The sequence below is a fragment of the Sphaeramia orbicularis genome, chromosome 14 (genome assembly GCF_902148855.1).
Source record: "Sphaeramia orbicularis chromosome 14, fSphaOr1.1, whole genome shotgun sequence".
NCBI lineage: Eukaryota > Metazoa > Chordata > Actinopteri > Kurtiformes > Apogonidae > Sphaeramia > Sphaeramia orbicularis.
The window spans coordinates 43,376,144-43,403,473 of record NC_043970.1 but is presented as its reverse complement, the minus strand read 5'-3'; the positions used below and the strand labels follow the sequence as shown (position 1 = coordinate 43,403,473).

General features: G+C 37.7%; 2 protein-coding genes across 3 annotated transcripts in view; one reads left to right on the top strand and one right to left on the bottom strand.

Annotated features, from left to right (window-relative positions):
• Positions 1–1,310: 1,310 nt before the first annotated feature.
• hpda (4-hydroxyphenylpyruvate dioxygenase a) lies at positions 1,311–9,506 on the bottom strand. The gene is made up of 11 exons (XM_030153208.1): positions 9,402–9,506; positions 9,271–9,313; positions 7,919–8,001; positions 7,536–7,625; positions 7,295–7,401; positions 6,044–6,121; positions 4,796–4,958; positions 4,297–4,368; positions 4,076–4,198; positions 2,000–2,116; positions 1,311–1,424 (listed from the first exon to the last, which is right to left on the bottom strand). Exons 1-11 carry the CDS (start codon positions 9,480–9,482, stop codon positions 1,311–1,313), a joined length of 1,071 nt encoding a protein of 356 aa, XP_030009068.1. The 5' UTR covers positions 9,483–9,506.
• Positions 9,507–18,994: 9,488 nt separating this feature from the next.
• Positions 18,995–27,330, top strand: part of mtmr4 (myotubularin related protein 4) — a 63,200-nt gene continuing 54,864 nt past the window's right edge. Inside the window, exon 1 of one of the 2 annotated variants that reach the window (XM_030153195.1) lies at positions 18,995–19,069. The gene's annotated coding sequence lies outside the window, so the exon portion shown is untranslated. Of the gene's footprint in view, positions 19,070–24,833; positions 24,944–27,330 lie in introns of those variants that run through there. The other variant, XM_030153196.1, reaches the window with a different exon arrangement.

Here is a 27,330-nt window from a genome sequence, read left to right as displayed (position 1 = left end):
TTTATCTGATTTATAGACGTTTGTGTCTGGTTTATATATGTTTCTATCTGGTTTATATATGTTCATATATGTTTTTTTGCATTGAACACATTTATGGCTTGAAAATGTAAAAGATCATTTGTCCAGAACTTACATCTGGTTAAATATCACCTTATGAGTGTGAAACCTGTTGATAACAGACGGACACTGTTAAGTTTGTGCTAGTTTTCCCCCAAAAGCAGAATCCAAACTGTGTGAAAATGACTTTAATTTGCTGAAACAGATCTGACTGGAGTCTTCTTCATCAGAGCGGTAGAGAAAACAGAGTTACGACACTTCCATAGACTCCCATTGTAACAAATGACAGATGAAATATGGACCTACTTCCTGGTTCTGGAGGCGGGGCCAATACCTCCCAACATTGAGTATGGTGCTGTCTGAACATATTCATTTGTATTTGTGCTGATCTACCAACTCCAGCTCTAAGTTGATCAGATATGGTCATCTTTCCACTGATCCAGTGCATTTCCTGTATCAGTGACATTTCTGTTTTAAATTCACTTTTCTTTGGTCTGTGTTAGTGTTTAGATCCATTTCTATCTGATCCAACTGTTCCGTTGGATTTTCAGCTGTAGTCCTATAGTTCTATAGTTGGACTGGTCCAGCTGTTCACATGGAACCACTAGAACTAGAATGATGGAGGTTCTAAGGGAAGGTACCGTTAGTTAAATGTGGTTCTGTGGGTTGGATTGGAGTTATTTTGTTGAACCTGCTGGTGTTGGGTTCAGTTTGTCAGCTGAGGTCATGTGATCATTAGTGTCATTTACTGTGGTCCAAATATGGGTCCACTTTGACACTGATTTGATTCTATTTGTCATTTATTATCATCTCCTAATGGTTTCATGTGATGTCTGTCAGTAGTTTGATTTTTCCTGTGTTTGTTAAAACTATGACTAAACTTAAAACCGTTGACAGAACTAAAGTCACTCCTGTCAGTGGTTTCAACCCCACGACTGAAAAACACAACTGACACTAACACACATACAGTAGAAACACAACATTTGTAAACAGACTAGTGTGTGTTTTATTTGTGTATTTTCCTGTATTAACCCACTCACTGCTGTCTGTCCAATAGAAAAACAGGACAACATGACATTTGGTTGGAACTATTGAGGCTTACATAGACCATGTGATCACCATAGTGGTCACATCAAAGTGTGTCGCAACTCTGTCTCTCTATGGCTCTGTTCTTCATGAAAGGCATTGGTCGATGGTGTGTAACTGAGCATGTGCAAAGTGGTAGTGGTGGTGGTGGTGGTGGCAGTGGGGCATCAGTAGAAGGTCTTGGTTTGGCCCTCAGGGGTCAGGGCGGTCAGGTTCCCTCGGGCGTCCTGGTCCTTCTCAATGGCCTCAAAGAGTGACTTGAAGTTTCCTGCACCGAAGCCCTGGACAGAACACAAACACACAGGTGGCTAATTACCCCCGGCGGCGTCTATGGTGGCATTTGTTATGGCTCTGGGGTCTTCGCTCCCCGTGTCCAACGCTTTGATGTTGGATCCCAAACTGCAGATAAATATTCTCGGAGGGTTTCGGGTTCAGACACCCACTTGGCTTTGACAGCAGGGTGCTCGCAAATTAATCATGTAAATATTTTCATAGATAATCAAAAGATCAAGTGTTGGTGGTTACTCTGGGAGATTCTTTGGTGTGGTTCGGATTTAGTTTCTGACTTTCATGCATTGTATCCACATCTGTAGACGTGGTGAAACGCTGGAGAGCGACACGCCGAGCCTGTTCTGACAGGCAGGATGGGTGCCACGGGGTGCAACCCAATCATCCACCCCCCGCAGTAAAGCACCAAGCCTTTGAATGTGGATCTGTGATAGATTTACTGAGCTTTTACAAGCGCTGCTGTTCTACTGTTCACACTGGGTGGGAGGAGAACAGGTGTTCAGGCTCAGAGCTGGAATCATCAAAACCCCGTCCCCCCAAGGTTTCCCCGAACGCCGCAGGTTCTCACCGAGTGGTTGTGGCGTTGAATGACCTCCAGGAACAGGGTGGGCCGGTCCTGGACCGGTTTGGTGAAGATCTGGAGGAGGTAGCCCTTATCGTCGAAATCCACCAAGATCTTCAGTTCCTTCAAGAAAACATAAAACATTAAAAACAAAAACAGACGTGAACAGTTTCCCAGCGGCCTTAGGCTGCGTTCCAGGCAGGTTTTAGAATCCGTAAGTCACAACTTCAAACCGCGACTCACGACTTTGTAGCATTCCAAACAAGTCACGCCAAACTGCCTGAGGGCAAGGAATTGTGGGAGCTAGATGTAAACAAACCAGCATGGTGGACCGTACGGAGCGTATGCTCATTTCTAGTCATTTCTGTCCCAGAGGTGTTTGCTCTTTGCTTATTTGAGGGAAACAGGAGGCAAAACAGCGCATAAGGCAAGAGAAGCAGTTCTACCTTTTATGTTACATTATTTGTATATGTGGATAAGTATTTGATATTAGTTTTTTCTTGCACTCAATGGACTGAGCACTAGCTAACGCTAGAGCAGCTGCTGATTATACAGAACATTTGCAGGTAAATGTCAGAGCAACACCTTGTTTTAACAAACAATCTGCATAAACACTGCATCCATGGGGGGGCGCCATTGCTACGTGACGTCAGAACTCAGAACTGGCAGAACGTGGATCTAGTACAAGTTCACGAGCGGGAAGTCATGGGTTTGACTAGTGTTCCAGTGCATTTTCACTGGTGGAATGTTGGAAAAATACAGATTACAGGTGGACTGAAACGCAGCACCAGTACCACAGCTGTTTGTCCCCCCCCCCAGGTTTAGTTTAGTTTAGTTTAGTTTAGTTTACTTACCCCACGCCCCGAAGGGGATGCAAGGGCTATCGCTTTTGGTTCAGTTTGTTTATTTGTTCATTTGTTAACACTTTAGAAGCAAAACTATTGGTTAAATTCATACCATGGTGGGTTTATAGATTGCCAGTGACCCAGAATAGATTTGATTACATTTTGGGAAAAGTAGGTCAAAAGTAGGAATTTTTTTATGAATTTAAAAAACTTATTGAGTATTTCCTATTTTTGTTTATGGCTCAAGTTGATGAAATACAAAAAAAATGTGAAATTAAAAAAAAAAAAATTGTATGAAAAACATTTAGCCTTTTCTACAGCACTGTGCAGATTACGCACTTTTGGTGTTTAGAGGGACCTGTACGGGTTGGATATCGGAGGGTTAAAAAGAATAGAATACAAATATTTGTAGATTTAAGTGTATGTCCAACTCTGCCATTAGAGAAAAAGACTGACTCAAGAAAACATCAAAAACTTAATTTCTCTCAGATCTGGGACCCCTTCACTGAGAACGAAACAAGAACAGACATGACCCATGGAAGTGCCTGAGGACACGTAAACAGTACCTCTGCACTGTTCAGTCCAACGGAACAGGCTTTTCCCACAGAATGGATTAAAATAAAGGATAATTTATTAACATGAGTCCCAACCAAGGAATGAAACAAACTGGGGCGGGCGGCTTGTTTTGATTTGTTTGTTCAATGCATCGTTAGCCACATAGTATTGTTATCTCCAGCCTCTCGAGGGAGTGCCCCAAGGCTCCATTTTGGGCCCATTTATTTTTATTTTATAAATCATTAGCATTATGGAATGTCATATTTTTGTCCAAATTGTCATACCTGTGTAACTTCAGTCTCCTAACACAGCTGATTCATTCTATGCAAATATCACAATTTAGCCAAAAATATGAATTAGATAATTAGGCCATGAGGGTAATGATTTATAAAATAAAAGGACTGGGCCCAAGATGGAGCCTTGGGGTACTAGAGGGGCCATTACAGGGTTGTAGGGACCTGATTCTCCACTGAATGAACTCTGAGGCCAATACACAACTCCAAGTGACAGAAGTAATGTGGTTACACATGTATCACCATTAGGCCAAAAATATGACTCTGAAGTGAACGATATGCAGTAGTGTTTTCTTTGGTGATGTTGTGAAAACAATGAAAAGAATGTTGGTTAAAAAAAAGCACAAACCCAGTTGATAGGATCATCTGTATTCCCTGTTTCTTCTCACCTGTAGCCGGTTCAGGTCCTCCTTCACCTTGATCTTGGCGGTTTTCAGTTTCTCCCGCAGGGTGTCGTAGTACGTGTCGGGTGCTGAAAGGAACTCCATCCCCCGGGCACGAAGATTCACGATCTGTCAAACACAGAAACAGACAGAAGACTCAACCCCAGGCCTGTCCTCACTCGTCCCGTCTGAACACACCGAGCCCACATCCACAAAAGGAAACTCACACTTTGAATGATGTTGGACGTGTTGAGGGCGATGTGCTGCACGCCGGCACCACCGTTGTAGTCCACGTATTCCTACGGAGAAGACCAGAACATGAGAAAAGACTGGACCTGGACCTGGACCTGGACCTGGACCTGGACCTGGACCTGGACCTGGACCTGGACCTGGACCATGGACCTGGACCTGGACATGGACCTGGACCTGAACCAGGACATGAACCATGGACCTGGATCATGGACCTAGACCAGAACCATGGACCATGGACCTAGACCTCGACCCTGGACCACGGACCCTGTACCTGGACTGGGACCAAGACTGTGACCTGAACCTTGACCTGGACCTGGACCTGAACCAGGACGTGGACCATGGACCTGGACATGGACCTCTACCAGAACCATGGACCATGGACCTAGACCTTGACCCTGGACCATGGATCCTGGACCTAGAGTGTAACCAGGACCAGGACCATGGACGCTGTGGTTCCACTGTGGATGCTCAGACCTGGATCTGGGACTTCTTCTTCCCTGAGGCCGGTTCGTTGATGGGCATCTTGATGGTCTCTTCGTAGTTCGTCACCACAATGGACCTCAGGGCACTGTACTGGGTGTGGATCTGTTTGTCGTCTATTGACCAGAACCGATGGAACAACAAACACTTCTGGTACCTGGAGTCAGAACCAACACAAACAGGAGGTGATGACGGTGGTGAATCTGAGGGACGTCCAGTCCTTCTGTCCTTGTCCATAAGTATCAGACTCAGTTTAGTACAGGTTCCACATTCAGCTCAGTATCATCTCTAACACAATAACAGAAAAACAACCTGGAAATGATGAAAACTATAAACTTTTCTCTTTTAGTGGAAAAAAATATGATAAAATTATGAAAATATTTCTCTATATATTTACATTAAAGACCAGGATCTGTGAGACCCACATCAGCCCCAAAACAAACAATAGAAGTAAAACCTGAATCCACCAGCTGAGTTTCACATGTAGAACCAACCTAAAAGGACTAAATTGAAGGATAGACTAGACTAGACTAGACTAGACTAGACTAGACTAGACTAGACTGGACTAGACTTGACTAGACTAGATTAGACCAGAGTAGACTAGACTAGACTAGATTAGACTAGATTAGATTAAACTAAACTAGACTAGATTAGATTAGACTAGACTAGACTGGACTAGACTAGACTAGACTTGACTAGACTAGATTAGACCAGAGTAGACTAGACTAGACTAGATTAGACTAGACTAGATTAGATTAAACTAAACTAGACTAGATTAGATTAGACTAGACTAGACTAGATTACACTAAACTAGACTAGACTAAACTAGACTAGATTAGACTAGACTACACTAAACTAGATAAGACTAAACTAGACTAGACTTAAACATTTCATGTTCAGCCCATGTCCGCTCCTTCTACATTACGTGAAAGTCTGTGCAGTAGTTTTTGTCCAACCCTGACAGATGTGGGGCGTCATGTGACCTTCTCCTACAGGTTTAGTTCAGTTCAGTTCTATTCAGTTCTATTCTATTCAGCTCTATTCTATTCAGTCCTATTCAGCTCTATTCTATTTTGTTCTATTCAGTTCTGTTTTATTCTATTCAGTTCTATTCATTTCAGTTCTATGTGTGTTGGTCCAGGGTGGGCAGGGCCTCGGTGGCCGTCAGACACTGTGTTTACTCGTCCTTTGGCCTGGGCCGGCGTCGTCGTCTGCGTACGTGAGCTCCAACACGACTCTTACCAGTCTGATATTGGCACCATCCGATCATCTGGCTGGTTTCCCACAATGTGATCGATGAAGTTCAGACCCGTGGCCGGTCTGCAAAGAACACCGAGAACACGGCAGAGTCCAGGTCACAGGTCAGAGAAACAACACATCGATCAGCTTTTTGATTCAGTAACGTCTGTTTGAGTCATTAACGTCTGTCACTTACAGACAAATGTTCATGTTCGGTCTGATGGAAATGAAAGACAAAGGAGTGAGTTTATTTAAAGCATGAGTCTGGGTTTGTATGTGCTTTTCAGAGGACAGTAAAACTATTTACTCTGGAATATTTGAAGGCACTCATGCACAGGGATCAGATTTGTTCATAAAGATTTTTCACTTTTTAATATATTTTTTTCTCTTATAATTTCACTTTATTTTGGATCATTATTATATTTGAAAAAGTATGAGGAACACTTTCTAAGAATACAACACTATTATTATTCCTAGTTGTCAGAATTACCAGCCAACTCAAATGCAGCAGCTGCTGTTTTAAATTCAATATTAGATGAAACATGTCTCACTTTTTACTTTTTTTTGTTTTATTCCATATTATTTCCTCTTTATTTCAGTTCATACATTTCATACCCATTAGAACATCACTACTTCATCCTTGTAGTGATGTCTCTTTTTCCTTCAAATATTCAGACTTTATTGTCATATTTTACTTCATACTCTGTTGTCCATAAAGTTAGAATAAAATAGTTTTCGTCTTATGAAATGATTGGTTCAATGTATTGAAATATAATAATATTCAAAGTATGACTGGACTCCGTTTGTGATTATTAACCTGATCAAAGGAGATTAAATAGGAATAAAAAGAGGAAACTGAATTATTCCAACAGTGGATGAATCAGAACATTTTTGTCATGTTCATTTTTATTCTCATGGCTCCTAAAAACACATTTATTACTGATTCTTTGTATAAAGATATGAAAAAGTATTTGTATGACTATTATTATTTATTACTACTAGTATTTGTCTGTTATTTTACTACTGTTCTTTAGTTAATTTTGTCATTATTATTTTCTTAATTTCTTATTTATCTTCTAATTATTCTCATACCTAATTAATTTAATCTAATCTAATCTAATCCAGTCTAATCTAATCTTGTGGTTGAGGTGTGGTATTTGTGTGTATTTGTGTTTATTTGTGTGTATGTGGACACTCAGTGTCTTCAGCAGGGGGTCTGTGTTTGTGTGTATTTGTGTGTATTTGTACACTCACAGTGTCTTCAACAGGGGGTCTCTGAACAGGGGTTCCTTGTATCCAGGCAGGAACAGACCTTTATAGGGTCCCAGATATTCCACCAGTGTGTGAGTGGTGTCTCCGTACTGTGGACACACACACACATACACACACACACACACACACACACACACACACACACACACACACACACATCCATGTTAAGTGTGTGTTGTTGTGTGTGTGTTGTTTAGTGTAACGTACACCGGTGGTGTCGTACCGTCTGAACCATGGCATACTTGACTCTTCCATGACTGTCCTGCTCCACCCAGGGCTCCTTCAGCACCACTGCCCCACGCTCTGCTGCTGTCTGAGGTCAGTTACACACACACACACACACACACACACACACACACACACACACACACCATCATCATCATCATTCTCCAACACACATTTTGTAGAAAAGTCTTTGGTCATTTTCAAAAAGTTATGTTAAGAACATTTTTATTGTTAATCGGTTGAAAATGGAGAAATATTAAAGTCATAGTTCCATTCTAGGGAAATTAAAAAGCTGTTTTATGTGTAAAAAAAACCAAACCAAAACAACCTACCTGAAATGTTCTATGTTTTCCAAATATCAGGTGTCCTTTTTGTTTTTACCTTAATGATGAAGTCACAGTCCTCCACCTGGAAGGCAATGTCTTTGACTCCATCTCCATGTTTCATCAGATGTTCTCCCATTTCTGAACAAACACACATTTTACAACTGCACTTCATCCTCAGAGTTCTCATTTCCTGCACTGTAAAAAATACTGCACAAAACTAAGAAAATTCAACTCATTATTGGGTTCAAATGTCTTATTTCAGTCCAATTATCTGCAAGTGCAGAAAGAAAATTACACTTATAAAGTTTATTAAAATAAGAAAATATTGTCTAAGATTATAGAATAATAACATACTTATTTTAATCAGAATAAACTTGTTTCATGTCTTCATAGTAAGACTGTTTTTAGTTTAAGGGTCTGATAGATGACTGGGATCAGCTGTACATCTGTTTGTAAACAATTATTCCAGAATCTTCTTCTCTGAAACCGTCAGAATGGCTTGATTTTTGTTGTGGAACATCTTTGGGTTAAGGTCTACTAAGTTTGTTCAAAGAATTGGAAAATGTATGTACATTTTTAAAAATTTTTAAAGAATTTTTTCATTTTATAAATCCCCATTGGTTTATAATGGGACACATTTCAAAGTATTATAAGTTGAAAACAGTTGAAGATATTGATATAATTACTATTGATAATAGATAGGAAGTCACATATGGGCTTTGATTTGGTGCCATGACCTTTGACCTTGACTGACCTTGAAAGGTCAAACAAATGTCAATTAATGTCTTTAAGTATGCTGTTGGACTACAGGAGCCTCTGTGTCCTCCGTAAACAGTTCCTATGTCCTCCATAAACAGTTCCTGTGTCCTCCATAAACAGTTCCTGTGTCCTCCGTAAACAGTCCCTGTGTCCTCTGTAAACAGTTCCTATGTCCTCCGTAAACAGTCCCTGTGTCCTCTGTAAACAGTCCCTGTGTCCTCTGTAAACAGTCCCTGTGTCCTCTGTAAACAGTTCCTATGTCCTCCGTAAACAGTTCCTATGTCCTCCGTAAACAGTCCCTGTGTCCTCTGTAAACAGTCCCTGTGTCCTCTGTAAACAGTCCCTGTGTCCTCTGTAAACAGTTCCTATGTCCTCCGTAAACAGTTCCTATGTCCTCCGTAAACAGTTCCGGTGTCCTCCATAAACAGTCCCTCTGTCCTCCATACTCATCCTCCAACTATGGAGCTGGTTTTATTATAAATATTGTTTAAATTAGTTGTAATATCTCAGTGGGATAACAAATAATCTGAACAAGATTAAGTCTCAATAAATAAATCTAAAAAATTATCTTTAAGGATAAATTTTCCACATTCAAGTCCATTTATCTAAGTCAAGTATTAATTTTTTACAGTGTGATGACAAACTGACCTTCATATCCTGGATTCAGCGCAGATTGAAACTCAAATATGATCTACAACAGGAGAGAAGAGGCCGTTGTAGTTGGAACACAGACTCAAATCCAGCTCATATGATTTTAGTGATGACCTAACGTCCCAAACCTTGTCCTGTTTGATCACATGGGCCACCACCTCCCTGCTGCCGGTCTCCAGACCCTTATAGGCCAAAGGCTCGAAGCCCATTTTATCACAGTAGAACGAAGCCGCCTGCAAAACCACATTTCACATCATCTCTTAGTGAAATGTACTAATTAAAGACTGATTTAACGACATTAAGTCAACTCAAAGACCCAAACCTCTGCTGATCTAAACTGTTTAATCCCTGTTGATCCTCAAATTCTATCAATACAGGGAAATATTTGGTGTAAGCCTAAACTCAACTCAACTCAACTAAATTAAACTAAATTAAAATAAACTAAACTACACTAAACTAAATTAAATTAAATTAAATTAAATTAAATTAAATTAAATTAAATTAAATTAAATTAAATTAAATTAAATTAAATTAAATTAAATTAAATCAAACTAAACTAAACTAAACTAAACTAAACTAAACAAGTGGTTCCAGACACAACAAACCCCGCCCCTCACATGTATTGTATCTTATTTTGTCATGGATCCAGCTGATGTCATCATGTCTGTGTGTGCTGATGTCATATCTATTGCTTCTATATATGTGACAAGTTTGAGGTCAGCTGAAACAAAATTGATGTTTCTAAGTAAATGGGAGAAAAAAAAAGATTTAAAAATTCAAAAGAAATTTGAACTTCGATCTACTTTACCCAAAATGTAATCACATCTTTTCTGGGTCAGTGGTAATTTATTAATCCAATTAGGTCTGAATTCAACCAATAGTTTTACTGCTACACTGTAAACAAACAAACAAACAAACTGAACCAAAAACAATAACCCTTGCCTCCCCTTCAGGGGGCGGGGTAACTAAACTAAACTAAACTAAACTAAACTAAACTAAACTAAATTTAACTAAATTAAACTAAACTAAACTAAACTAAATTAAACTAAATGAAGCTAAACTAAATTTAACTAAAGTAAACTGAACTAAATTAAACTAAACTAAATTAAACTGAACTAAACTAAATTAAACTAAATTAAACTAAACTAAATTAAAGTAAACCAAACTAAATTAAACTGAACTAAATTAGACTAAACTAAATTAAACTAAACTAAATTAAAGTAAACCAAATTAAACTAAATTAAACTAAACTAAAGTAAACGAAATTAAACTAAACTATATTAAATTAAATTAATCAAAACTAAACTAAACAATTTTCCTCTATTTCATTTCCTATATTTTATGTAGATGTTCATTAAAGCTCAGAGTAAATTCAAACGTTATTTTATCAAAAACAGAGAAAACTGAAGAAAAACTGACTTTTTGAAAATAATCTGTCATTAACTGAACATAATCCCAGTGTGTCCATCCACTGTCATTGATCCAACTCCATCGGTTTGACTGGGGAATCAATGTTGGAGAAGATGATGGTGTTTTCATGGTAACTATGGAGCCTCTGAACAGTTTAGATCAGTAGATGGTTTTGGTTTTTGAAGGTTAACAGAATAAATACAGGGTTCTGGGTGGTATGAAATGATGAACTCTGCTAATTTTTTTTTAAGTATTTTGCTTATTTTCTCTTCACTTTAGAAGGATTTGTACACTTTTATGCCACATTTCTAAGCTCTTTAGTTAATTTTTTCCTCATTTTTCAAGCATTTTGCTCATTTTGTTCTCATTTTACAAGTATTTTACACTGTATTTTACACCAATTATTGACATTGATGGGATTAGTGGATCAACAGGTATTAAACAGTTTAGATCAGTAGATGGTTCTGGTGTTTTTAGCGTTAACAGACTAAATACAAGGTTCTGGATGGTATGAAATGATGATCTCTGCTAATTTTTCAAGTATTTTGCTCATTTCTCTTCACTTCAGAAGGATTTGTTCACTTTTATGCCATATTTTAAAGCCTTTTGGTTAATTTTTCCCTTATTTTTCAAGTATTTTGCTCATTTTTTCCCTCATTTTACAAGTATTTTACACCAATTATCGACATGTATTGATCGGATTAGTGGATCAATGGGTATTAAACAGTTTAGATCAGTAGATCGTTCTGGATGTTTGGGTCTTTATGGGTTAAATTCATAAATGTTGTATAGTTCCCGTATATATTTGGGTTCAGAGTCTGGACACTGACCTGTTTGGCGTTTCCCACCCAGAAGGTCAAATGATGAAACTTGACAAACCTTCCTCTTTCATGCTAAAGAGGAAAAATAAAGGCACAGTATGATCAGGACTGATGTACAAACACAAACAGGTGGAGAGTAACTGACAGGGGGGTGGGGGGGTGATATTGAATCCTTCCTGTTTTACCTTCTCTCCTTTATCTGTGTAGCTCGTCTGAAACAAACAGAACATACAGACATGTTAGTTCAGTCTATCCACAGTTGGAACATGTGTCTGACTCCATTCAGCAGAACTTCATCTGACTCTGGTTCTAGAACCTTCACATGAAACACCAACAGATGGAGTCGCATACATGTGGCACAGGTTACAACAGATGACATTTGACAGATCTATGTGGCAGTGACTCCACCTGGATGTACACTGCAAAAAAAGGAATATCTGATGGAAATAAACTGAATGTGGAATATTTATCTGAAATATCAGTTTTTAGATTTATTTACTTAGTCATGTCACATCTGTCCCCAGACGTTAGTCTGGTCTTGTCTGTTGTGTGTTTTGTCTGTCACTTCCTGTCTTATTTTGTTAAGTTCTCCTTGTTTATCATGTCTGGTGTCTTTGCTTCCTGTCCCTAATCATTTCCACCTGTGTGATTACCTGTCCCCGCCCTGATTCGTTCCACCTGTGTCTCATTGTCTCCCCTCCCTCTTGTGTATTTAAGCCCTGTGTTTCCCCTTGTCCGTTGCCAGTTCGTATTTTCCTTGTGAGATACTTACCAGCGGTTTTTGGATCCTGTCTGCCTGCCTGCCTGCCTGCCTGCCTGCCTGCCTGCCTGCCTGCCTGCCTGCCTGCCTGCCTGCCTGCCTGCCTGCCTGCCTGCCTGCCTGCCTGCCTGCCTGCCTGCCTGCCTGCCTGCCTGTGTTTTGACCCGGATTGCCTTTTTGACTCCTGCCTTTTTGCCTTACCTTTGTCTGTGCTTCTGCCTCCAACGATTCAACATGTGTTCGACCTACTCGCCTGTTTTACTGGTACGTGAGCTTGCCTGTTCCCTATGTCCTGTTGCCTTTCTGTCTGCCTGCCTTTGTATGACCTGGATTTTTTACTGACTTCCCTCTGCTCTCCCCTAGTCGGATTCCCGACGTGTTTTTCCGGTCCGGACTGTGGTGGTCCGTCTCCAGTCCACTTCACGAGCCCCGTGAAGAATCCAGAACTCTGTGTCCTCAAGATTCTGTTTATTATCACTATCAGAGACTTGTCAGTTAACCTCGTGTTTAATATACACTGTAAACTCTTACGTCTGTCTCTGGGTCTTGCGTGTGGGTTCAGGTTTTGTACTGAGACTGTTACAAGTCAGACTTAATCTTGTTCAGATTCAAGCGTCTTTGAGTGTCCAAAAAAGAGCTATGGAAGTGTGATATTTTTTTATTATTATTTGACTTGTTCCAATCATGTTCCTCTTGTTCTACCCCATGTAGATATTGCAACTAATTTAAACAATACTTATAATAAAACCAGCTCCACTGTTGAAGGATGAGTATGGAGGACACAGGAACTGTTTACCCTCAACACATTTGGACTGGATTACAGTTTAACCCCCCCAAAAAAAACATTGGTTTAATATAGTGCTTTTGTAGGTTCTCAAAGATGCTTATAGATAGGCTTCATTACAGACTCATGGTCCTCATTAAAAAGCAAACAGATAAATAAACGCAATTTAAAAAAAACACAAAAAACCTCTATACTTTCAAGAGGCAGTCATACCAGTGTTTCCAGAACAGAGATGTGTAACACGCAGCACTATATGCAAGATTTGTCAGCAATAAAATTACAGTATTTTCTGAGTGATTCAGGTGACACATAAATTTAAACATCAGATTTCTCAACACAGCACGCAATGAATGCTTATAAATTCATATATATGGAATCTTTACATCTTCATTTTTATATATATATATATATATATATATATATATATATATATATATATATATATATATATATATATAATTACCATAGGTAAAAATAAATCTTACTCTGAAGACTTGAAACTATTTTATTCTGCTTAAAATAAGAATTGTATCATTCTATAATCCTTAGATAATATATTTTCTTATTTTAGTGAAATTTGATACGTTTTCTTCCTGCACTGGCAGATAATTTTACTGAAATCTAAAACACTTTTATCCAATAATGAGGTGACTTTTCTTATTTCGTCCAGGCTTTTTTTTTGCAGTTTGCAGAGTCTTACCATGACTGGAGATGGGCAACCCCTCAGCTAGAAGAACATCCAAATCAGTGTCCGGTCCGAGGAGGTTCCGATAAATACTGACCTGATGAGTCCTGAGTGCCACAGGCCTCTGATTGGTCCTCTGGCATCTACACCCACATGTCCGCCTCCTCACTTCCTGCTGCTCTTCAGACCAAACAACCCAACAGGGTCCAGAGTCTGTCTTCACTCCTGGACCCGGGGTCAGACCGTGGAGGCTCCGTCGTCATGGCAACCACACATTAACCTGGGCCTCTGCCTCTGGTCTGGGATGTTCTCCATCATTTATTTATTTTATTTTTACTTACTGGTTTATTTTTTGGACTTTGACCCTTTAACCTGAGCCATGATTCCAGGTAAATGTTAACAGATTCATTCATGTCGGTGTAAACGCACCAGAGTTTGTCTAATGTGTGTTTTTCACCTGCAGTAACTGGACACATGTTGAACTGTCGTCCTGAAAGGAAGCACAAGGTTAGAAGCAAACAAATTTTAAAACATAAATTTAAAAAACCTAAAAACACAGACAAGTTTTACAAAACAAAATTTATAATTAATAACATATCAGACAAAGTGAGTTAAAAATGATTAAAATAAACTTGACACTAAGTTGTATTAAAAAAAAAAAACCCACAGGGACAGGACTAAACAACTTTATTTATAAAACACTTATAAAAAAACACAGTACCCTGGATGGGGGGGGGGCAAGATCACAAATTTTGTAAGAAATGCCTTAATGATGTCAATGTTGTTATGGAAAATGATAAATAAAGTTGTTAAAAAAAAAACCCCAAAAAAAACCCACAGTCGGCCAAAGTGCTGTAGACAGACATAAAAGCAAATAAAACACACGAAAGAATTAATGAAAACAATAACATTAAATATACATTAAAACAATAAAAGCCAACCTCTCATGCCAGTCAGTACTTTATAGATTTTAAAAAAAAAAAATTTTCAAGAACAGACAAGATTGATCACAAAACAGAAAAAGTAAGAAAAATAAATCCATCCACCCCTAAGCAAATAAAACAAACACAACAATAATAAAAGAATCATCTGCTTTAATGGGATACAAAAGAAAAATAAAACAGTACAATAAAAAAAATCTATTTTAAGAGAGGATTTCAGAACAGAAATGATGTGGGTTTGATGTGCATCGAACACTGGACTGATCTGAACAAAATGAGGACGAAAATGGTCAGCGTTAACGTAAACCACAAGTAAAGTTCATCAAACCCTGGAGCTAATTAATATTTAATCCACAAAGAGTTAAAACACACGTGGAGGTGTGTTGAACTGTTAATGTTCACCACTAGAGGGAGCAGTGAAGCCTGATTCAAACTGAAGTCAGGATCCATTTACTGGGATAAAAGATCAGGATCAGCTGACTGAAGGGGGACTGAGCGACTAAAGGATTGATTTAATTTATGGATCATTCAGGTCGAAGTCTAAACAGCTGATCCAGATCACATGTCAGCGCAACAAAAACAACTGACACATATTACAAAAATGAACAACAATAATAATATCAGTGTAAAGTTCATGTATGAGTCTGTTCTGACCTGATGTCTGGTGTTTAACAGCTTCATAATAAGTTTTATTTATAATGCACTTTACATTTGTTTTTATCCAAAAACTTTAAAGTGCTACAAGCAGGGTACAATAAATACAATTAAAAGGAAAGTTAAGAAATAGACAGACATAGTAAGACAGATAAAAACAGTTGAAAAAAAAACAAAAAACATCATGTGAATATAAAGTCTGTCTGAGATCCAAACTGGATCTGTGTGTTGGTGTGAACCATGACCTTCTACTGTTGGTCCATGAAAGAGCGCCTCATCAGAGTAAAAACCATGGCGACAATACCAGCACAGTCAAAAAAAGCAGCATGGGTGTCTGTTGTAACCAAGGTTATTATCGTTAACGAAAACTAACAAAATGACGAAAACTAGAATTGAAAAAACATTTTCGTTAACTGAAATATATAAAAACTATAATTAAAAGAAAAAAACAATAACTAACTGAAACTGTATTGTGTGCTTACAAAACTAACTAAAATGGATAAAAGTTATGGATAAAATTCCCTTCGTTTTTGTCTTTGTCAATGCTGGATTGCTACGAAATTGATTTATTTTGCTCAAGCAGTTTTAGCTAGCAGCACCGTACGACACTTCACAGTCCTTCACTTGTCATCAACTGTGGTTTACAGTCGTCTTCTGGTCCCCACTCTACCTGGAAACATGGAGACTAAAGTTGGGAGAAAGCAGCAGAGTCCTGTCTGGGATTTATTTGAATAAGACGGAGAAGAAGAGAAAAGATATGACAAAACTAAAAGTAAACTAAAACTAAGCCTGTAGAAAAAAAATGAAAACTAATAAAAACTGGCAAACCTGCTCTAAAAATGAATTAAAACTAATTGAATTAGAAAAAAAAAAAAAAAGTCAAAACTAAATAAAACTAAAGTATAATGAAAAATCCAAAACTATTGTAATCTTGGTTGTAACAACATAAATATAACATGTAGATTCTATTATATTAATTCATGTTTAATGGTTAAACATTTTTAAATCATGTACTTTTAACATGACATACAAAATGCTTAAAACTACAAGATTCCTTTATGTCAACACGACCTAATGGGTTTAGGTGGGAACCTCATCTGCAGTACCCCTCCAGAGCAGAGGGTGGCAATCATTTAGTCTAACTCAGATTTAGCCTTAACTTTAATCCTAAACCAAGGATTAAAGCACCAATGTTATCTACATTTGTTGGAGAATAATCAAACCAAATATTTAATTAGGATTCAAACACCAGAATGATCAAGGCCACACTGACTGATGATGTTTCAAAACGGCTGCTTCAGGAACAGGTGTTCTGGCTGATTCCACCTTCAACCACATTAGTGGGAGAGCTTAAACACACCTGTGGAACCTGATGGATCTGGAAAACTTAAAGTAAGGATCCATAAAATTTTTTTTAAAAAAAAGTAAGAAACCGTGACTGAAGGGAAGGTGTGAGAATCTTTAAAGATCTAAGAACAGGAATACAGATTATAATTTAATGATTGAATATACTGTAATGTTGTGCAGATAACATGATTTAGTGTCATTGTGCTGTTTAAAAATATTACTGTATTGATTCTGTCAAAATAAATTATCCATACTCATTAAACAAGTTAAAGGGATCCAAGACAATTAAGTCAAATCCCTCCTCAGTAAATATGTTCAAACAACTTTAATTAAGTTGGACCCATACATTGCACATAAGTAACAGTAACTCCTGTACTTTATGTTCACAACATATACTTACAATTAGTTGGCTCAACAAAATTGTGTCTCACTAAATGAAAGCATTTCAATGAGGTGGAAATCCTTTCCATAATTTTATTACTTTCATCCAACAGATTATTTAGCTCCACCGAACACGGTCTGATTTAAGAAGAGCTGGAGCCCACTAATGACTGACTTTGGACTGACTTTAGAGGACATTCAGATGGTTTTGTATCATATACACATTTATATGTTTGAATTCATGACGGTAAAAGGATGTGTTTGTACACTATTATCAAACACTGTGGTAAATGTATTTATTTATATATTTTTTTCTATTTATTTTCTGATCCCAGAACCTGTCATCAGACTACGGTTCCACTACCTGCAGAGGTTCTCTGTTCAGGTTGATTTTTTGTTGTTTGTTTGTAACAAAAGAATCTAAAGCTTTTAACAAGAAAGATTTTGTGAATGTACTCAAGAATGTAAAGCTTGAAATATTAATAAACACATTTGGTTTTTTTTTTTAAAACTGGATCTTTGTACTAAGTTGGATCAGCTTTACACAGATAGATAGATAACTTTAATGTCTTTTCCAAGTAAAAACAAAGTTTAAAAACCACACTCAGGCATTAAAAATACTTCAAAAACACAGAACAACAGATAAAAACAAGTAAAACACAAACACACACACACACACACACACACACACACACACACACACACACACACACACACACACACACACACACATTCTATTCCTACATGAATCCAGCCTGGATAATGATGAATAATAATGAGTGAAGGGCTCCTTTCCTTTATGACAGTCTGTACAAACCTGAAGCATAACCGTGGTGTGCGATAAGGCTGGAGCTGCAGGTAAAAGGTCAGTGCATTCACTCAAACACTGGGCTTGTGTGACTGTCGGTATCAGAGAGCACATGAGGTCAGCTCCAGGCGGGTACAGACCAGGATCAACAAAAATAGTCCTGGATGGAGCTTCATGCATGTCATACATAGTGTTTATATGCAGGGTTCACTGTCTGTCAGGAGGTTTCATCAGAAGGACGCAGGTGAAGAAATCACCCCCGGGTTCAGTACAGTCCAGAGGCTCAGTCAGGGGCAAAAAACTGGGATAAGATGGTATGTTTCATTAAAAAAATGAAACCACTGTATTACAGACATAAAATACATGTAGACTGAAAGGAAAAAGAGTGAATCTGTCAATTACTGTTAATAAAAGTCACTTTGTTATACAAAAATCATGTTCTATTTCTTATTTTAATGTTTACTTTACACATTTTTCTGTTACCATAAAATCCATACCATTAGGTAAAAGAACAGGAAACATAGAATAAATCAAAACACAAAAATGCAGCTATCATAGTAACAGTAGCTGGTATTTGACAATTCCTAATATTAATAATTAAGCATTTTCTAGAAAAAAAAAAAAAAAAGAAAAAAAAACAAGCATTTTTTTATTAGGACATTTTTATGTTTTATTTTAATTTTATTTTAATTTTGTTTTTTTTATTTTAGTTAAATTTAATTCAATTTTTACTATTATTTGTTTTTTTTTTTGTTTTTTGTATTTTATTTTCATTTTTCTTTTTATTTTAGCTAATTTAAATTTTTACTATTATTAATTTAATGTAATTTAATTCAATTTGATGCATTTATTTTATTTTATTTTATTTTATTTTATTTTATAACCCGTTATTCTAACTCTCCGTTCGTCCTCAAACAGGCACGATCCGCTCCGGTTTGTGTGAACGTCCAGTTTGTGCCGCGCTGTGATTTTCTATTGGTCGCCTTTTCAAGCCTGGAGCCGTATGATTGGCTGAGCTGTGGGTGTGTACGACGAGCTCGTGCGGCTGTTCTCGGCTTTGATTGACCTGGTCGGATCCTTTAAACCTATTGGTTCACAGCTTTCCCTGTCAGCTCTCCTCATTGGCTGCCGCTGTTGTCATCAGGCAGGAATGCGGAAGTTGTGTAGTGTACTGAGTCACCGTTGTGTCAGCTGATTCTTTCTGAGTGAGTAACTCGGTTTATTTTTCTAAAACCTCAAACTTTGCGGCTGTGTTCGGCTGTGTCATGTTGTCTGTTTGCTCGGGGAGCGTCAGGCGGCGGGGTTTGGTTTGTTTGTGCTTTTTCTGCTGAAAATTGAGCGAGATTTATGCGTCATCTGGTAGTAGTGAAGCTATCCGGCAGCTAGCATGATGCTAACGTTTGCAAACACACACACATACACAGACACAGTCATTCAGAGACACTTTCGGTTTGGTTTTAGTCTCCTCTGAACGTCTTCATTCAACCTCCCCTCCGCTTTCACTTTCACCTTGACTGTGTGTCAACTTTTCTACCTGTTGTCCCACCTGTTGTGTAGAGGCAGGTCACACACACACACATACACACACCTGTCACCTGGATGAATTCTGTTAGGGGCAGTTTTCTGTCAGATGGAACCACCTGGAATCCCCCTGTGGACTCTGGAAAAGAGGAAGAGAAACTTAAATGTCATGCTCAGTTAGAAGGGGGTTTCTGCATCTAGGTTTAGGAGTTTTACATATGTACCAGAAAGTTTATTTGTGCTGTAATTTGGAAAAGATGAAGGGGATGATAAATGAACAACATCAGAAATAGGGGTGTAAGAAAATATCAGTTCTTCAATATATCGCCATATTTCATTTCACAATACTGTATCAATATTAAAAAGTACTGTATCGATATTTTTAGGTATTTATACAAATGCATATATTGTGGAGGTTCATTTTTGTTTTTTTGTTTTTCTTTTTTGTTTAAATTTTATTAACACTGTTTCATTAAATAATGGTTATCTGAAGCTTCCTGAAAGCAGTTTTTACTATCTGAGAGAGGCAGATGTTAGTTCCTTTGTTGGGATTGCACAAAAGTAATGTTCTGATGTTAGATATGAACTAATAGAATATGAACATTTGAACAGGATCTTAATCTGTAATGTCTGTAAAACAATCTAAGTTTTAACAGAGGGATATTTTGTGATATAGCATTAGATCCTGTTCTGATCAAATAAAAATGTGTTTAGTATTTGTACATATTTCTGGTGTAATTTAATTCTTCCAGGAAATAATCTTAAAAAGAAAGAAACAAACAAAAAAATTGCTTTTTTAACAGAATCATGATATATTGTGATATATCTTATCGTGATCCTAGTATTGTGATTTGTATCGTATCGCCATATTCTTGCCGATACACAGCCCTAATCAGAAATGTTAATTTTGGATGTAAAATCATGAAGGAATGGTTTATTTTTTAGTTTGTACAGTAATCACCACACACAGTACAACAACCACAACAAACACAAAAATCAAAAAAAGGAATAGGCCAGAAGCTAATTTTGTGCCTCTCCTTCTCACCTGACACACCGCTTACATTAAATTAAATGTGTACATCATTGAGCATTATCATTATAACAAAAGAATCAATAACTAAACAAAACACATCTACCATCTCCACTTAATATTCCTGAATGATCTTATACTTAGGATATTTTTTAAACTTTATCAGAGAAGTGAACGACTTAAATTCATCATCAAGTCCATCCCATAATTTCACACCCACAACCATTTACACATTTTATTGGTATTTTTATATGATATTATTGTTCATATCCTAAAACTCTCCATTCATGTTTCGACCAGAAATAATGAAGGTGTTTTCATACAAAGGAGTAAAATCACAGTTTCATCTGTATGAAATTACTAATAAGGAAATAATTTTATCATCATAACATCCAAATGGTATCCTGTTATCAAACTGGCAGCATTTGGTTTATACTCCAACTATTAAGGTTAATCATTAAGCCTATTCTGGTATTCATTTATTAATTTCTCTATTACAGCATGTTCTCACATTGACACTGACTTTGGAGAGGATAATAAATGAACAGCATCAGAAATGTTAGTTTTAGTTTTGTTTGTCAGAATGAGGATGTGAAGCTGTTGTGTAGTTCAGTATTAGGACAATATGACAGAAAATGGAAATACTCTGGGTACAAGTACCTCAGATGTATTTGTACGTGAGTAGAATTATATTTATATAAATGGAGTTTCGTGGATATAATGGTTTGATCCCAAACACTGTTGGATCTCCTTGGTGTTTTGTCGATAACTTGGACAGATTTGGTTGGATTTCTTCTCCTTGATAACCACCTTGGTGGACCCCTAGTGGAAGAACCCTATGGAGTTCAGCTTCTATCAGTCATCCACATGGGGGCGCTGTAGTTCAACATCAGTTTTTTTGGATGTAAATCATCAATAACAGATCAAATGTGGTTCATATTGATGTTCTTCCAAATGTCCATGTTCAACATGTGGAGTTCATATGGGCTCATTTTCAGTCACTAGGTGGAGTTTAGGTTTAAATGGGTTCATTATTCTGACACTATCGGGTCCATGGAGCTCAGACTGACTTCACATCCACTGTCTAACAGTTCTATTTCTTAGTTCCACAACCTTTAGTTTACATGATGTCATATTTGGACACTAGGGGGGTGTTTTTTCCAAATGGTTGGGGGAGCGTCTGTAGAAAAATCTGGGTTTTTGATTGTCCAACAAATATCTAATGTCTTTTCTGACATTATTCAGGCTATCGGATCTCCTTGGTGTGAATGTGATAACTATCCCCTTTAGCACCAACATCGGTGCCCCCCAGAAGAAGAACCCGATTGATTGGTGTTCCATCACTATTACCACTAGGAGTCCAACGGTACACGTTGTGCCATCGTACCATTCGGTACACCACTCAGGGTTTGGTACGAGCCTGTACCACAGTACAACTTATTTGTTATTTTCAAGTGACATTTCCGGACAACTGGCATTTGTATTAAAGCTTTGTAAGATGACTGACTTATGGAATTCTGTTGGAGCTGGACGCAGAGCCTGGCTAGAACATTTCGTACGGAGCTGGACGGTGGACCCAGGCTCGAGTCAGAGCACAGCCCTTCTACTTCCAACTGCCCTTCAAAATATTAACATTAGGAAAACCTCCTCTGTCGTCGTGACTATCTTCTTCTTCTTCTCATAAAACTTTACTCTTCTTTGTGGTATTTGTCCAGTATGGTAATTAAGAGTGGCACCCTCTGGTGGATTGAGTAAGAAATGCTCATTCCAACATACAGGACACATGGAAGTATGAAGGCAGTGACACATGACAATGAAATGGATGAATATATTTACATATGTACAGGAACATAAATGAGCCTTAAGACTCTCCACCATCTCCAGTTATGTTTCAGTGCACAGCCGGGCTCTGCGTCCGAACCGTACCGAACTGTGAACCGTGACCCAAGAACCGCATTACTCACAGAACCGTGGAGAACCTGGACCGTTGCATCTCTAATTACCACTGGTACAAATGGGGGCGTTTCTGTTGAAAAATCAGTTTTTTGGACATTATTCATAGATATAGTCGGACAATCAAGCTCAAGTTTGGTTCATATCAATTATCTAAAATTCCATTGGTATCTTTTGTACATTGTGTGGTTTATTTGCTTTAGCCTATATATTAGAGGATTGGGGGGTTTGGGGGATATACCATTACTGTCGGCCCTGACAGCATAAGCTTCGTCCATGTCTGTAAACACTCCTCCAGGGTTTTAGTTTGTTCTCTGTGATTATTCCTGTGTAAATCTTGCAGCCTCGTTTAGTTTCTTAATTCTGTAAAGCCCCATGTGTCTTTTTTTTTTTTTTTTTTAATGTTTTTATGTTATATACCTGTTTTGAAGCACATTGAGTCTGCCTTGTGCTTGAAGTAAGCTCTATAAATAAAGTTGAATTGAGTTGAATAAATTCTTTTGGATCCTCTCCTACCTGTTTCTGAAATATCTGTTTTCTAATATTTTAAATGAAATGTACAGAGTTTAGAGGAAACTCTGTGGTGACTTAGAAATAGAAATTCCAGTGAAGATGTTGTGACCTGGTCCTTTTACACTGGTAAAGATCACAACATCCATAATGGATTTGCCTTAATTCACTGCCATTGTTATGTAGTTGAAATAATGATTAAAATACTTCCTTCATCTTTTCACACAGAACGCCCCCCCCCCCGCTGTTACAGGTTTTTGTTCCTGTCAAGGTGTTTAATTATGTTTAAAAGAAATGTGTCAGGTTATTTCCCGGTTTCTTTTCTTTCTCTTTATGATAATATTCTGCTAATGAACTGCTTTCACATTGACTGAGAAGATGTCAGTGGAGTGGCATTTTCTCACCGATTTTGTTTTTTTGTGTTGATAATTGGAGATGTAGCGCAGAGACTTGGACAAAACTCATGTAAATGGTAAAAATAAAAATACCAAATAATTCAGTAATTCTCCACAGGAAACACCGTTGATCTGAGTGGCCACATAAAAAACAACATGATCGATGTTATTCTAGATATACTGCATGTCCGAAGTGGCCACTAGAGGGAGGAGTGAGTCACTCTGTCGGCCAAGGCCAAGTTTAGGATGAGAAACATAAAGAAACAACTGTCAGCATCGATAAAACTAGAGTGGTTGTTTTAACTGGACTCAGCTGTAAATGTACAGGATGGAGTTGGATAATAAATGTCAGTGTTTGTTTTACACACGAGTTTGATTCTGAGGCTTATGAAAGTATAAAGTTATTATGGGATGTTCTTATCGTTGCTGTCTGTTGATCCGTGGTTCAGACTAAACTGTGACAGTTCTGACCTTGTTTGTTGGATCCAAACAGATCATTAGTTTAGTTATTGATGACACGAACCAACAGAAAACAAAGATGATTAGTGGTTTTAATGTGGCTGTTTTAGTCTAAAAACAGAGCTAAGCTAACAGAGCTATAATGTAAATGTCAACATTATAAGAGTTATTTTGAATGACTGTCAACATGAACAAACTACTTATTTAGAAAATGAATGAAAGATGTACAAAATAGTCAATAACACCAACAAAAACACACAAAATAATAAATAAGATAAAACAAAAAATGCACAAAATATTCATGCTGTTTAACCAATCCAAAACAATCCTATCAATACATGTCAATAATTGGTGTAAAATACAGTTTTTCATCTTTTCATGGTCATCAGATATGACCATATTTGGACGTTCAGAGGCTCCGTACTTACTGTGGAAACACCGTCATCTTCTCCAACATTGATTGACCAGTAAAACCCATGGAGTTGGATCAGTGGCAGTGGGTGGACACACTGGGATTATGTTCAATTAATGACAGATTGGACTGAAAAAGACACTTTTTCCAAAGTTTTCTGTTTTTAATATAATAACTTTTAAATTTACTCTGAGCTTTAATGAACATCTACATGATCAGTGAATTAAATATAGAAAAATACAGGATTTACACTGAAAAAACTCAAAATAAAGAGGATAATATTACAATAAATGTTGATAAATCACTTAAGAAAAGGTAAATATAGAGAAAAATTCATTTGGGAGCTGCTATAATCGTTCCACTCGGTCTTTATTGGTTTAAGATGCTTCCTTTACATTCAAAATTTTGATCACATTTTTAAATTCAACACCTGACACTATTATTTTTGACTCAGCATGTGACTCATTTTGCTGTCAGTGTAATATTTTCCTTTTTTCAGTGTAATTCTGCCTGGTTTTCTTCATGTGCTGATGGTTGTGGCTCCTGTTTCTAGACTGAGTCATGTTTTAATGTGGGTTAACTGTCGAGAGTTGGTGCCATGTCGTATGGCTTCCTTCACTTCGGCTGCCTGGTACTAAGAGAGTGGGAGGGAGGAGGGAGGGAGGAGGAGGAGGGGGGAGGTCTGTCATGCACTGGATTACAACCAGTTTGTGGAGTGGAGACGGACACGACAGTCAGCTTTAATTCAACACAAAGTTCACCTCAAACTTTCACTGCAACTTCCACCTCGTCTGCACAGGTAGGATCTGAGGCCGTGGATCCGAAGTTTGAGCAGCGATAGCACTCTGTTTTTATTGTATTTTTAATTCTTTTTTTCTTTTGGTGGAGCTGTGTGCAAAAGGGGGTGTGTCAGTAGAAAAAAAAAAAACAAGTGGGTGGAAGTGAGACGACAGTGTTCAGGTTGTAGCTCTGAGTCAGTGTTCGGTTGTTCAGTCCGTGTCAAAATACCAGGAAGTGAACATTCTGTCCACATGTCCACAGTATCTTTAATGTAAACGTCCACTTTACAGAAGTGAGAGGCAGAGAGAGACTATCTATCTATCTCTGAAAAAGAAACTAAAACAACTCAAACTTGATATGGAAAATGGTCAAACAATGGCCATAAGGTTCCATCTTTAATGCACATTTGTATGTTTGATGTTTACATGTTAATATTTGAATGTTTCTGCCAACAGAAAGTACATTGTGCCTATTATATATATATATATATATATATATATATATATATATATATATATATATATATATATATTTTTTTTTTTTTTTTTTTTTTTGTCAAAATACAATGTGGTTAAATTATTTCAGTGTGTGTATAAGTGTGATAACCGTGGTAATTTTAGTCACAATAACGTGATATGACATTTTCATATGGTTACATCCTTACTTTAAACTCGTGTGTTGAGTGCAGACCTGTGTGTGTGTTCATTCAGTTCGTCCTCATAGTTCCGTGCAGCTGCAGTGGGTTGTGTTTTATTTCCACGCTCTGCTCCGTGACGTGTGGTTGTAAACGCAGGACGTCCACCTACGCACGCTTCCCTGACGCTTTGGGTGTGGACATGACTTGTGGAGTTTGTCCTCATTTGCCGTCTCCTGCTTGGAGTCGTTACGTAATCCACCGCTGATAATCTGAGAAGGAATGTGGGGTTGGAGTGTGTGTGGACAGGTCAGCTGTTCTGCTGATCTGGGGTCAGATCTGCATGTGTGGATGCCGCTCTGACCTGGTCATGAGGACGCCGCATCCCACACGCCCACTAAACCTCTGTATGATTTACACCACGGGTCGACGGTGGAATCAAAGTCCAGAAAAGAAATTAATAAAGCAGAGGTTTAATCTAATCTGAGGTCGGAAGTTCTGCTCATGTCAATAATTAATGATATTTGTAACAGTTTAAAGGCTGGTTTATGGAAGAAAAAAAAACAGAACAAATGACATGAAAGCAACAGTTTTTTAAGGCAGTTTTTATCTGGTCTTTACTGTCCAACAGCAGAATATTTAACCCTTTAAGCGCCAAAATTGTAATATTGAGACAAGCAACGTAACTGACTGAAACAGACCATAATAGTTCCAGATCAGTGTGTTCAGCAGAAATGAAGAAACAGGGCGTGTAAATAAAACCAGGGTGTGTAATATTCCAGCGGGTGTAAAACCAGGCACGTGGTGGAATGTACAGTCAGATCCTGTTCATTTGAACAGTTTAGAACATTTATTCAACCATGTACAAATGTGCACAGTTTAGAAATAAATAATAAAATAATAGAGAAACTAATAACATTCTACTCTCTTTTCAGTGACCAGAATTCCAGATTCAGTGTAAATTGATCTCAGATGCAGATGACTAGGTATAACAGTTATAGTAGTCAGATTACACACAGTATAGTAGTTAGATTACACACAGTATGGACGTCTGTGATTGGTCCATGTGATTCACTTTTCCACCAATAGAAATGCAGTCATGTTTTCTTCCAGTTTACAGTTAAATTCCCTTTGAAGCCTGTTTTTTACATCTGTACCTGCAGCGAACAAACACCAAACAGAATGACACTATGGCCCAAACATTCAGTTTGGACAGTTTGAACTGTGCTATAACATGTGCTTTAACAGTAAAAAGTAAAAGTAAAAAGTCAATAAAAAGTTAAGGGTTAAGAAGAAGTGGACAAAGACTGTTTTAAAAACATGGTGTTGGACATGTGTCCCTTCAGTCCATTTCAGGACATGTTTCTTTTCAAATTGTAGAAGTAACTCCAGGTTAAAATTGTGATCCTCAGATGGTTTAGTCAGTAAAGTGGATTTAGTTTTAGTTTGGATAGATAAGGACAGATTTGGACCAGACTTGAACCGATTACAGTGTTCTGGGCTGTTTCTGATTTGCTGTGTGCTTGGACGGCCGATACCAGTTTTGGACAATTATGATCTCATGTTTTCCAAACACAAGACATTAAAATGTAACTTTCCCATTAGAACATTTATTTTAAAAATAAATGTGTGTAAAAAAAGCAGTACGTATGACATGGAATGTACCCCCCGTGTACACCCCCCCACCCCCCCACATATGACTATGTGGAACCAGCCCTGGGTCTGGTTATGCGGCACAGCAGGAATTTCACCTGTGCTCAAAATCGGTCCAT